Genomic DNA, 13,707 nt, shown 5'->3' with positions numbered 1-13,707 from the left:
GCACACTGGGTACGTGCACTTAATAGGGGGGACCAGAGCTTCCAGGTGAGTTGCACTGTGAATCAATTGTCTGATTTTGGGCAGTTTACTTCTTTGGTCTTAAATTGCAGCATCTTGAGAGCAAATGTGCCTGTCCTTTTATTTTTTTTAGGTTCCTCTTCAGCTTTATTTGTCCTCTGATTCCATGAATGTAGACCATTGTATAAGACATATATCACATAGCTGTTCACACTGGGAAGTAGATTGCTTCTCCAGTCCCCTTCTGTATGGATAGCTTTATATTTAACTTTTTAAGTTAGCAGTTGCAGGTTTTTAATTATGTGTGTTTTATTACATGAGCTAATGAATGCTAAGTGCTTAAATTTATGGTTGATTTCAGCCTTCACTGTGGAGCTTCTCATTCAGTTCCAGGCCAGTGGCCTGCTAACCTCCATTTCAAATACAGCCTGTCCCAGCTGAGACTATAAATACAGTACCATCCCTGCTGAGCCTAATCGTGTGATTTCAGACCTCAAGATTTTAACGTTTAAATGCTGAAATATTACTCAGTGTAGAAATACAAGTTTTACTGTGTAACCGTTTTAGCTATTTCTTCTGGACTGAGGATAATTGAAAATTGAGTTTTCCTAGAATTTCTCAGAAAACATGGACTTGATGATAAATTCTCCATTCAATTCTTTGAGAAAGATGTAGATTCAATTTTAGATCTACCTTGGAGGGAGATTGAGGGCAAACGTGGAACAGACGATTTCTCCAAGAGGGCTCTGGGAAAAGTTCTCTTTATCTGCCACTGCAGCCAACGAGGAGCGCACAGTGGACGCTTCTCACGCCGTCGGACTGTTTGAAGGGTGAAACAGCCGAACCACCCATGGCCGTGTCTGTCCCCTGAATGGCTGGCTCCTTGAAAGCATTTTCCTGTCCTTTGTCATCACACCGAGTGACATTTCTGGTGCCACAGAAACAGCAAGGACCAACCTCAGTGGTCCCAGTTCACGTGAAGCATCACCTCTTGGCCATATGTCACCCCGTTCGTGCGTGCGCCTGGTGGAGCGGCGAGCGGCCTCCTTTGGTGACTCTCCCTGTGCACAGGCCACGCAGCTCCTCTGTCCCGGGCGAGGCCTTGCCCTGCTTCAGAACTACTAGGGTAATTCAGTAGTGTTTTTGACCTGTGGTTTTTTTATTCTCTTTTTCTTTTTAGAGATTTTATTTATTTATTTTTAGAGGGGGGGAGGGAGGGAGAAAGAGAGGGAGAGAAACATCAGTGTGCGGTTGCCCCTCACATGGCTCCCACGGGGGACCTAGCCCACAACCCAGGCCTGTGCCCTGACTGGGAATGGAACTGGTGACCCTTTGGTTCTCAGCTCGCGCTCAATCCACTGAGTGACATCAGCAGGGCTCTTTTTTCTTTTTCTATTCAAAAAATTACACAAGTAAAATACAACTATTGGCGAAGAGGTAGAAATTAAGATAGGCACAAAATTGTCACTTAAATACTACCCCACCTTTTAACAACCACTTTTAATATTTTGGTGAATATCTTTTCAACTTGTTTTCTTCGCAAACATGGGCATATAAGTAAATATATGGTCCAAATAGAATTATGGGAAACTTCCTATAATTATAGGAAACTTCCAGCTTGCACAAAGGAGAGAGAATGGTGCTGTGAACTCCCGTCTCCCGCCTTCACCAGGTTCTCATTCCTGTTAGTTCGTCCGTGGTGTGCACTTGGAAGCCAGTCCCAAACACCGTAGCTTTTCTTTGGTATATTTTTCTATATACACGAACTGTTCTTGGAAAATAAAACTACATTTTCATATGTAAAAAGTTTACATTAGACAACGATTGGGTTTTTGAGAGATCCTATATAAATATTTAGCATTGGTCTCTTGATTTATAAGGATCTTTTTATTAACTTGTTTTGCTTTATTCTACAAGACATTCAGAATGACAATATTCTGTTATTACTAACAGTATGATCACAGTATGAATAGTTTTAAGATTTTGTGATTCTTTTTGTCTTTGGAATCCCATTTTTATTATTGCATTTCTCATTTAATGATAAAGTAAATGATATAGTAGGATAAGTAAATATCTTCATTTTAAGTGGCTACGTGACATACCCATTTTCTTCTTAGAACACATAGGATGTTAGTAATGTTTTGTTATAAACAGCGCTGAGTTGACTGTCATATGTTTGCTCATTAAAATTTTTTAACATGTTAGATAACACACAAACAGGAATGTGTATAAGTTTAAAGGGCTGTTAATTTGTCACAAAGTAAAATCAACCCCAGATTAAGAAATGGCATTCCTAGCCCTGGGTAGTGTAGCTCAGTAGATGAAGCACAGGCCTGTTAACCAAGGGACCATGGTTCGATTCCCAGTCAGGGCACATGCCTGGGTTTCAGGCCAGTGCCCAGCGGGAAACGCACGAGAGGCAACCATACATTGATATTTCTCTCCCTCTCTCCTTCCTCTCACCTCTAAAGATGAATAAGATTTTTTAAAAATTAAAAAAAAAAAAAAGAAATGGCATTTCTGGCCACCCAGAGTCTTCCCTGGGGCCCCTTCCCCACACTTCTCAAGAGTGACCACTGTCCTCACTTCCAGCATCATAGATGACTTTTCCTTATTTTTGAATTCTGTGTAAACAGCCCTGGCTGGTGTGGCTCAGTGGATTGAGCACTGGCCTGGGAACCAAAGGGTCGCTGGTTTGATTCCCAGTCAAGACACATGCCTGGGTTGTGGGCCAGGTCCAGGGCACACGAGAGGCAACCACACGTATCACACACGTATCACTGTTCCTCTCCCTTTCTCCTTCCCTTCTCCTCTCTAAAAATAAATAACTAAAATATTTTTTTAAAAAAGCATTATTTAGCATGTGCTTTTCAAAATTATGTCTGAGATCATCTATGTCTGCTCTCAGTGCCTGTCCCCCCATGAGGAGGATTCTGCCCGTAACTCATAGCTGTTTTGTTTTTATTTTATTTTTTTAATTTTTTTATTGATTATGCTGTTACAGTTGTTCTATTCCCCCTTCATTCCCCTCCACCCTACCCCCCTCCCCACCATTACCCCCCTTTAGTTTATGACCATGTGTCTCAAGTTCTTTAGATTCTATATTTCCCATGCTATTCTTGCCCCCCCATCTATTTTCTATCTACTGTCTATGCTACTTATTTTCTGTACCTTCTCCCCCCATCTCCTCCTCCCACTCCCCCTGTTGCTAACCCTCCTTGAGATCTTCATTTCTATGTTTCCACTCCTGATCTAGCTGTCCTTTTAGTTTGCTTTTGTTTTAGGTGTGGTTGTTAATAATTGTGAGTTTGCTGTCCTTTCACTGTTCATATTTTTATCTTCTTTTTCTTAGATAAGTCCCTTTAACATTTCATATAATAAGGGCTTAGTGATGATGAACTCCTTGAATTTGATCTTATCTGAGGAGCACTTTATCTGTCCTTCCATTATAAATGAAAGTTTTGCTGGATAGAGCAATCTTGGATGTAGGTCTTTAGATTTCATGACTCGGAATACTTCTTTCCAGCCCCTTCTTGCCTGTAAGGTCTCTTTTGAGAAATCAGCTGACAGTCTGATGGGGACTCCTTTGTAGGTGACTGTCCCCTTATCTCTTGCTGCTTCTAGGATTCTCTCCTTCATTTTAATCTTGGCTACTGTAATGATTATGTGCCTTGGTGTGTTCCTTCTTGGGTCCAACTTCTTTGGGACTCTCTGAGCTTCCTGGACTCCCTGGAAGTCTATTTCCTTTGCCAGATTGGGGAAGTTCTGCTTTATTATTTGTTCAAATAAGTTTTCCACTCGTGGCTGTTTCTCTTCCCCTTCTGGTACCCCTATAATTCAGATGTTGGAACATTTAAAGATGTCCTGGAGGTTCCTAAGCCTCTCCTCATTTTTTTGAATTCTTGTTTCTTCATTGTTTTCTGTTTGGTCATTTTTTTCTTCCTTCTGGTCCACTTGATTGATTTGAGTCCTAGTTTCCTTTCCATCACTGTTGGTTTCCTGTGCATTTCCCTTCATTTCACTTAGTTTAGCCTTCATTTGTTCCTCTAATTAGTGAGTAGAATCAACCAGTTCTGTGAGCATCCTGATCACCAGTGTTTTGAACTGTGCATCTGGTAGTTTAGCTATTTCTTGGTCTCTTAGAAGTATTGGTTCTGGGGCTTTGAGCTGTTCTTTTTCTTGAACCATAATGTTTTGGTCTGTTTGTGCTTATTATGTATAAGGGGTGGAGCCTTAGGTGTTCACCTGGGTGGGGCAACCCAGTCACTGGGTTGTGATGCTGCATGTGGGGGCGGGGTCAGAGAGGGGCAATGGCACTTGTTCCACGATTTCTCTCAGATTTTGGTCCCCTCTGCTGCTTCCCAGAAGCAAATTGGGCCCTGCTGGTGCTGGTTCCCAGATATGTGGGCTTGCGCACCCTCCAGGACCCTGTGGGTCTCTCCAACGAACTCTCTGGGAGCCTGGGAGCCTCTCTTGGTACCTCAACCCCTGAAAGTTTTTCCAATTGGTGCTTTTAGGCTTTAATTCCCGGCACTGGGGCCCTGGTTTGCGTGGTCTGTCTCACTGCTCTTTTTTTTGCCTGGTTTATCTTAGTGTGAATGTGTGACTGTGGTCAGCCAGCTGCCTTGCGCCCTCACTGGGTCTGCCTGGTGCCACCCCATGCCTGGGATCTGCCAACCACCCCCCGCGCGCCTGGGTCGGTGTGGCCACTTTTTCCTGCACCACCCTGCTCCGCCAGCTGCAGACTCTGCCCCCTCTTACCAGTCTGGCTGAATGGTTCGTTGTTGTCAGACTTCCGTGCAGTTCAATTTTCTGTTTTGGTTGCATTTTTGTTACTAAAACTTTGTTGTCTTTAAACTTGGTTGTGTGAAGAGGCACAGTGTTTCCACCTACGCCTCCATCTTGGCCAGAACTCGTGGAGACATACAAATTTAAAAGAGGGGAAGTAACTTTTCTCAAGTGCCAGGCATCATCATGCTTGGAACTTTTTTATTCTACTCCACTTTAATAAAAATGGCCCTGCCAGGTGACTGCATGATGCAGGTGGTCCGGAATCTGGGCCAGACGGAGCAAGGCTGGGATGCCTGGCTCCCGCTCCAGCAGGCCTGGGAACTCGGGCTCCCACAGCCCCTCCATCTGTTCTTAAGGTGGGTGTGGCTGGGGTTGGGACAGCCGGGAGGGGCTTCGTGAACCTGGAAGTGACTTACCGCATTCTGCTGAGGAAGGCCATTCCTTTCCAATGGGCACCCGCAAAAGCAGTTCTTGTCAGTTAGGATTTTGGTCATCAAAAGGATTATTTATATGTTTGCTTTTATATATGTCTGGCTATTTGTCTCTTCTGGTTCCTAATACTTTTCTTTCCCTCCATTTGCAGAATTGTTTCATTTCTACCGTAGATACTAATGAGATCGTCTACATGCCAGACCTAAGATAAGTTTCTGTCCTTTCAAACCCTGAAACTGTACGATTGATTGACTTGTTTTTTTCTACTGGGATTAGCGATCTCAAACCCAAGAGACTTCTTAACACCCACGACACCTTTTTTATTTATTTATTTTTGAAAAAGATTTTATTTATTTATTTATTTATTTATTTATTTATTTATAGAGAGGGAAGGCGAGGGAGAAAGGGAGAGAAACATCAGTGTATGGTTGCCTCTTGTGCACCCCCAACTGGAGATCCAGCCCACAACCCAGGCATGTGCCCTGGCTGGGAATCGAATGGGTGGCCCTTTGGTTCGCAAGCTGGTGACGGAGCCACACCAGCCAGGGCCACCCCGATACCTGTTTTAAAAATAGGGTTAGACTCTTTGCGTGTTGTGTGTATCAGTTGTGCAGGTTTTGGGTGTGTACCTGTGGAATTGCAGAATCTGGGGAGGCTGGGCCGGCTGCGTCTCCGAGTAGAAGCCTGTCGTCTCTATTTCCAGGGCGGGGAGTGGGCGCGAGAACCCGAGAGGTGCTGTGCAGCCGGCCATCTCCTGTCATGTGGCCGACCTGTGTGTGACGTGGGCAGAGAGATGGTTGAAAACCGCTGTGGGTATTTTTTTTGTGAGGCCATGTTTTATTTTCACTGTGTTGAGGAAAATTCCGGTAAAATAGTACTTGAACTTTGTGCACAAAGTGAACACATCTTAACTCTGAGTGGTCAGAGCCTCATTTCATTCAGCCTGTGATTTGGAAGGTGCTGGCATTTCCCCAGGTTCCCTGGGGTGACCAGCTGGGTATGCGTGTCCATCCCGGACTGTGGGCTTACTCCTCTCGGAGTAAGCCCTGGAAGCCGTCGCCTGACTGGGTGACAAGTGTCCCTGAGGAAGACTGGAGTCGGGTGTGGGTAGAAATGGGTGGGAGTGACCTGGTGCCCAGCCCAGGAGGCCTGCTCGGGTGGGGAAGGACTGGCCCGGGGAGGGCTCGGAAGCTGCTATTTGGTGGGAGTGCTGTACAGGGGCCCACTGAGGCAGCAGACTTTTAAGCTTGTGCAGGGGTGGGGGGACTTAGGAGGGAAGCGTGGGGTCTTCTGGTGTGGACGGGTGAGCTTCTGGCCTGGGCTGGTATTCGGCAGCCGCTAGATAGGCCAGGCAGGGGACTCTGCCTGGTTCTGTGGGACTGGTCTCTCCGAGCGGCTTCCCTGATGAGGAGGGAGAATGAGGAGTTTGGGGAAAGTAAAGCCCACCTTTATTACCTACTTTGCACCCATGTATCATAATCTGATGTGCACTTCTCAAAAGTGGTCTTTCTGAGATATTTTCCATGTCACAGCAAAGGCTTCTGGGTCCTCCGGAGCATCAGGTGGCTGGTTCCCTGGAAGAGGGCTCAGCACGGGCCCACGGAGCCTGCAGCAGCCCTGCCCCTTTGGTGGGCTAGACCCTCCGGGGTTCAGGGCCCGCTCTGCTTCCCTGCTGGCTCAGCCACGTGGCCGTGGCCGGCAGCCCAGGCCAGGTCTGGGTGAAGGTGGGGCTGGAACGGGAGGGCTCGCCGGTGCCGTGCTCAGCCGGCCAGGCTGACGCTGTGTTGTCGCAGTGTTTGTCCTGGAAAGAGTTCCAAGGATTAAAAGTCCAAGGAAGAGAGAAACACGACATTTTAAAGTTTGTACTTACCGACTGAGGATTTTGGCAACCAGCTGTGTTTCTGTAGTAGGAATCTTAAACCATCACTTGAAATTTTTCTGTGAAGTTGAGAATAAGACGCTGACAAATTATTTGTAATTACTGACTCCTTATGCAGAAACTAATGGGCATAGTGATAAAATTTGATCTTACTATCGAAAAAATTCAAAACAATTGCAGTTTTGTTCATGCAACAGTTATTGAGCGTGTATGACATGTGGATGGTCTGTTGGGACCAAACAAGCAAATACGGTCTAATTCTTAAAATTGGTAAATATTTTGATACATTCATTTTGGTATAAATTCATACTTAAGAATTCAGATGATAGGCAATAATTAGGATGCAAAAACATTTTTAAAAATCCCAAAGTATCTGAAACCCTTCTATTCAGAATCCACCAAAAAGCTGAAAAACAAAAGCTAATTTTGTGGAACAGTACAGTGGTAACTGTTTAATAAAGAAGTTCTCCTTAAAGGAGGTTTTTATTGTAATCTTTTATCACAATTGTAATTTTTATTATAATCGATGATAGTACACGAAATACTGTAATTACTTACATGGTTAAATACTGAATTTCATGGAACAAATTAAGCACTTGAGAGTTGAGACAGAGCAGCCAGCACAGAGAACAGTCAGTGGGAAAAGGCTCGCCTGGGAGCGGCAGGGCTTGGACTGACAGGTGAGAGAGAATCCTGGAAACTGGGGCGAAGGGGACTCTTCCAGCCAAGAGGGTGGACTAATGGAACCAGAAAAGAGGGCCGCCCTCCCGCCTGCATCGTGGGGGGGGGGGGCAGGTGGAAGGTGGGGCAAGACCCTGTAGAGCCGTGGAGCCCTTGGTGCCGGAATCCCTGTGCAGGTCTCCCAGCTGTTGAACGCGGGTAGTGTTCCTGCTGACTTGGAGGCTGCCGCGAGGTTAAGTGAGATGACAGGTGTGAAGGTGCTGGTGCACGGAAGGTGTCCTGTAGACAAAGTTGGTGTTGCTGTTAGGGAGGAAGGAGAGGCAGGATTGCTAGGTATGGCATCCTGCTCTAATGTGATGGAAGTCAGGAAGCCACTTGACTCGAAGATGTGGCAGCTACCATTTGAGTGCTTCTGCATACTCTGCTTTCTGTCCACTATCTGTGGGACTCAGCGCTGCCTTCGGGGAAGCTGGGGGTGGGGGAGGTCTAGCGCCTTGCATAAGGTCATCTGGTTACGGAGAGGGGAAAGGTGAGGCAAGGCTTAGAGCAAGGCCTGCCCCGTGCCAGAGTCTGGGCTCTTTTCCCACTGGACTGCTTCTCCCTGGGAAGTCACTGTGGGCGGGGGCTGCTGACCCCGTGGGGAAGAGGGTGGCTGGCTCAGGGAGTAATTACGGCTGCTAAAAAGGTGTGTGAATTCAGAGTGCATGTGGGCCCATTCCCAGCGCCCCCAAAATGAGGAGGAAGAGGCAATAGGGCAGTACCACATCATGGAAAGAGAGGCTAGTGACTGGCTGCAGAGGAAAGAGGACAAGATGAATCCCACGTGTGTGAGCTGGCTCCCGGGAGCTCAGGTGTCAGTGTCGGGGTCCCTGGGTTTCTCAGAAGTAGGGCTTCTTGTGGGCGCACACCTGGCAGTCACTCGGGCCTCACAGTGACCCTCGCTTGGTGTAGGCAGTGGGCCTCTGGGCCACACTTGTGCTGTCCTAGCTGCTCTGCCCTCTGGGGTTGGGGGCAGTGACCTCATAGCAGGCAGAGGTGCTGGGTGCTCCTGCTCCCAGGCCGGCCTTTTGTGCCTCCCTGCCCCTCCCACCCATGTCCTGGGGCTGTTTTTTTTAACATTTCCAGCCCATCTGGACCTGTTAAAAATCTTGTAAAATAAAAAAAAGAATTACTAGAAAAAGAAACCGAAAAGACACAGAATACAGACTGTTTTTTTAAATTAAAATCAATAGATAAAAAATTACTCCATCAGACTGCCATAAAGCTTATTCACAGTGACTAATTTTAATTTTGACTGTAGACTGTTAATAAACTGTTCATGGACTGGTTCACTTGGAAAGCAGTTATTTAGGAAGAAAGTTTGGTAAGCAAATTTGTAAACAGAATGTTTTCAGAATATCTACATGATTTAAGAGTAGAAATAGCCTTGCCTTTGGCATTTAAAATACTTGAGGTGTTTGTGCCATGTGATCTGATTGCAGATGACGTCTTTTCCATAAGGTTCCGCATTAGGGGCAGGGATGGAGACTAAATACGGGGTGGGAAAAAGGAGGTTTACGGCTGTGTGTATGGAAAATGCGACAATAGTTAATAAATAACTCAAGAGTAAAGTCTGTGTTTTGCGTACTCACAACTGGAAACCTGCTTTTGCCCACCCCTTTGCACTGAGGACCGAGGCGCAGGGGTCCACAGGTTTGAACTAGGAGCTACTTGGAAAAATAGGTGTTTTTACTTGCTTCTGAGAACTATTGTACACTCGTTTGCTCATTTCATTTATGTTAGTATGTTTTCTCTGTTAATTTTTGGCTTACTGTTTAAGTTGATTTTTATATTTCAGTGTGTAACATCAGATTCTTTCAGGGGGAGAAGTTCCTTAAGCAAACTTTAAAAGTCTCCAGAGTTACAAATGCCGACATAGAAATCATGATATAATTTAATTTGCTCATATTTCGAATTTGAGTTTTGTTTCCAGCTGCCAGTGTACCCTGTTTTGTATTTTGAGCCACTTTAACTTCTGCTGATGCTTGTTCTGAGGTGATTCGCTGCCCCTCCTTGTGGGGGAGGGGGCTCTGTCCTGTGCCGGGGGCTCCTTTCTGGTTCTGTGGCTTCTACCACTTGCCTTGCCCCTGCCCCCTTGCCCAGCACTTACTCCCTTCCCGCTGGCGCCCCCCCCCCAAAGTCAGGACTTCCTTTTGCTCTGTCTCTTGCTGTACCGCACACCTCTCCAAGCTCTTTCTCGTGCTTGTCCCATGGTTCACCCTCCAGACAGCCCCAGGAGGTCGGTGGAGGGGAGGGGAGGGTCCGCATGCCCTGCTCCACTGTGGGCCACTCAGGGCCCTGCTTCCAAAGGCTCAGGCCGTGCATTTGCTCAAAGATGCCTGTAATTCTGACGTCCGCTTTTCTCCTCAGTATTTATATTTGTTATCTGAAAAGTCAAACATAGGACACTCAACACAGTGCACAGGCCTCATTTGGAAGGAAGATACCCTCAGAACCTGCACAGGGCCCGGCGGCCGGCAGGGAAGAGCCGTGTGCCCCAGGCAGTGCACAGGCCCAGGGGTGTTTAAAGGGTGCGGTCAGCAGCGTTAGTTGTCTCCCCCTGTGATTTTCAAACAAGTGTGTGTGCAGGGGTTGCTCTGTTTCCACAGTAACAGCCCAGCATATGGGCTTGCACAGGACATTTCCGGGGAAGAAAAGAGTCCTGCTTTGAAAGGAGGGAGGCGCCTTGAAAAGCCGCATTTTAGCCCAAGTCAGTCATTCTCTTTTACCTTTGGTGTGTGTGGCTGCGAGCTTTCCCCTGTTCCCTTTATGGTCAACAGACTTTGGTTTCCAATCCAGCCCTGCCTTGTGCTGGGTAGATGATGATTTTGGCTGAGTTATTTAACTTCCCGAAGCTTGTTTTCTTTGTAAAATGGGGCAGTGGTATCAACTTTGAAGGATCATCGTGAGGATGAGAGGTGATGCAGGTGCTGCACTCGAGTGGGTGTGGGCTGCGTGCGCAGTCACCTGAGAGTGGTGCGGGGAGGGGCGGGGCCGGGCTGCAGGCTGCTCTTGCATCGGGTCTCTGCGCAGCCGGGCAGCGTCGGGTCACCCAGGAGGTTCCCAGTGCGGTGTCTGGGCCCACCCCAGGGTTTCTGAGTTTTTTTGGTCTAGGGTGGGGCTTGAGAGTTTGCATTTCTGAGTTTCCAGGTGATGCTGCTGCGACCACTGTTGGTCTGGGGACCGCACTTTGAGAACCACTGGGCTACAGGTAACTCATTAATGAGCATTTAGGTGCTGTAGAGCTTTTATGTGGACAGAGGTACTGCCTTAGAAAATGCTTCGATTGTATTTTGCAAATACTGAATTTAGTATCTTAAGGATTTTTTTCCTGAGGTTCAGGAGTCTGACTAGTTAAACATATTTGAAATAAGTTGTGCGAGTAACAGTTATAAACATTATATGGATAGTCTAACTATGTCAGATTGGCCAAGGTATGTGAAAGTTCTTTGATAAAATGCTAAAACCCGAAACAGTGTTGTAAATACCCTTGTGTGTAAGATGGCCCATCAGAGTGGAGTGTAAAACAGTGTGACTTGGCGCTCACCTCAACGTGCTGTTCACTGTGTGTGTTTCTCTCTCTCTCCTCCAGGCTGCTGACTTGAGTAAACCGATAGATAAGAGGATATACAAAGGAACACAGCCCACTTGTCATGACTTCAACCACCTCACAGCCACAGCAGAGAGTGTCTCTCTCCTAGTGGGCTTTTCCGCAGGCCAAGTCCAGCTCATAGACCCCATCAAAAAAGAAACTAGCAAACTATTTAATGAGGAAGTAAGTAGCACCCTGTCTTAGCTGTTAAGAACCCTTTAAAAATCATATGTCCTTACCAAGGGGAGCCAACCTTTCCTTACATGCTGAGCGAAGCCCGTTTCCCACGCTCTCGGCCGCCCCGCTCAGCACTGCCCCGCTCTCAAGTGGCGAACGAGCTTGTGGGCTTTGACTCGCTCTTCCCCGGGGGAACTGTTTCGTGCGCTTTCTATGGAGCATGTTCAGGTGCTTATGTGTCTATAGCAGGTGCTTTAAAACTGTTACAGTGGAGATAGGGGTGAGAATGTAACTTGATATTTGTGATTTAAATAAGAAAACACAAAATTCCAGGCTTCGTTCACATCGCCCAAAATTTTCATGTAGACCAAAGAACTTGAAGGCCTTTCCTTTGGCGGCTTAGATGGTACTTCAGGCTTGGTGTGGATGAGGAGTAACTATTTTGCTCTTGAAAGTATTTACTGTCAGATCACCTTTGACGCAGTTGGAAGTCCTGGCACTTAAAACCGGGTCATACAACTTAGCTTCTGCCAGTGCTGTAGTGTGTTCGGGGGCTGCTGGTCTCCTCGGTTCATTCTGGAAGGAGCCCGAGGCATCTGAGCTGTCTGTTCAGGACACGTCAAGACTGTGACGCGTGGCAGGTGGACAAATAGGTTATGTCTGTGACAGCGGTCGCAGTGGCTTTTTGGCCCCGTGCATTGCTCTGACGTGTTCAGTGTTGTCCCTCCTGTGTCTCAGTATGGCTCCCCCAGCCTGTGGGGAAGGTGACACAGGCTGGCTGAGCTAGAGGTCCTGGGTCCCTCTCTGCTTGTGACCTTAGCCCTGACCTGCCAAGGGTCAGGCCACTTGGGACCCTTCTTCTCAGGAAGTCCAAGTGGTTTCGCACTGTGGCATGGTCTTAACGCCATGACTCGGAGAAGAGCACATTACAGATTCTAGTTTTTAAGAAATAGTTTTGCCTGGGGAAGAATATTCAACTTGACAAATTGCAGTTGAAGTTCTGACTCTCCTGCAGCTGACGTGGTCTGTGCTGTCCACACACATCCAGTGCTGTCCACACACGTCCAGTGCTGTCCAGTGCTGCTGCGTGCCTGTGCCGGGACTTGGTGACAGCTGCTGGATGTACCGCCTCCTTTTCTAGTCTGTCCGGGCAACTGGAAATGAAACTTGCCATCGGATTGACAGACTGCAGAGGAAAAGAATTTAATTCTGCTTTCTGTTTAAAAACTTTAAGCAGAAAATTACTGTTTTCCTACATATTTTATTAACATCACCTGAGAAAGTGATTTCTAAGTTAGCTAGATGATGTCCCTCAATATTTTTTTTTCCAGCCGAACTGACACTTTAAAAAAAAATCTTCAGAGGGGAAGGGAAGGAGAGAAATATCAATGTGTGGTTGCCTCTCGTCCATCTCCTGCTGGGAACTGGCCTCCAAGCCAGGCATTGGCCCTGATGGGGAATTGAACCACGATCCTTTGGTTCGTAGGCTGGCGCTCAATCCACTGAGCTACACCAGCCAGGACCTCGATATTTTTTTTTGATGTCGGAGACTGGAGTCACTAAGCCAGACCTCTCCGCACTGTGGGTAGAGGTGGCGAATTTGGACTCACTGTGGGGTTTTGTTTGTAGTGAGGTGGGGGTACATTCCTGAGGGGGAGGTACTAGAACCCTGTAAACAGGGTCAAGAGGCCCCTCAAGCTGAGGATAGCACGGAATGCCACCGGGAGAACAAGGCATTGTGTGTCACCATTGGGGGGGGGCCAGGACCACGGGGCCCTGGAGGCTTGCGGGCCCCATTGTGCACAGCACATCAAGCCAGACTCGTCCCTCACTCCGGACACCTGGACGCTGCGGGCTGAGAAGTACCTCCTTGCTCTCAGCGACTTAAGCATGAGTTAGCGTGTGCTCTTTCTACATTTGCAGAGCAGCCATTCAAAAGCCAGGACTGTGCAGAGAGTGATGCCCACATGGCATTTGGAGCTCAAGGCTGAGATTGATTGTCCTTCCCAAGAAGGATTCTCTGGCTGTGTGGGTGATGTCGTCAGGTGTCGGCCAGGATGACTAAGAGCAAGGCCGTCAGAGGCACATTTCTCAGCTC

At 47.2% G+C, this 13,707-nt stretch overlaps 1 protein-coding gene across 11 annotated transcripts in view; it reads left to right on the top strand.

Annotated features, from left to right (window-relative positions):
* WDR20 (WD repeat domain 20) overlaps positions 1-13,707 on the top strand; it is a 49,204-nt gene that overhangs the window by 25,316 nt on the left and 10,181 nt on the right. For 4 of the 11 annotated variants that reach the window (XM_037130129.2, XM_037130131.2, XM_037130137.2 and 1 more), the window contains exon 2: positions 11,433-11,615. The exons of 4 other annotated variants lie outside the window; for them this stretch is intronic. In XM_037130129.2, coding sequence (XP_036986024.1) covers positions 11,433-11,615 — 183 coding nt within the window. 3 more of the 11 variants (XM_037130138.2, XM_037130135.2, XM_037130139.2) reach the window with 3 other exon arrangements.

The sequence above is a fragment of the Artibeus jamaicensis genome, unplaced genomic scaffold, assembly GCF_021234435.1.
Source record: "Artibeus jamaicensis isolate MK-2021 breed Jamaican fruit bat unplaced genomic scaffold, CSHL_Jam_final contig_444, whole genome shotgun sequence".
NCBI lineage: Eukaryota > Metazoa > Chordata > Mammalia > Chiroptera > Phyllostomidae > Artibeus > Artibeus jamaicensis.
Note: the sequence above shows the minus strand (reverse complement) of the source record. Positions and strands in the feature narration are given on the sequence as shown.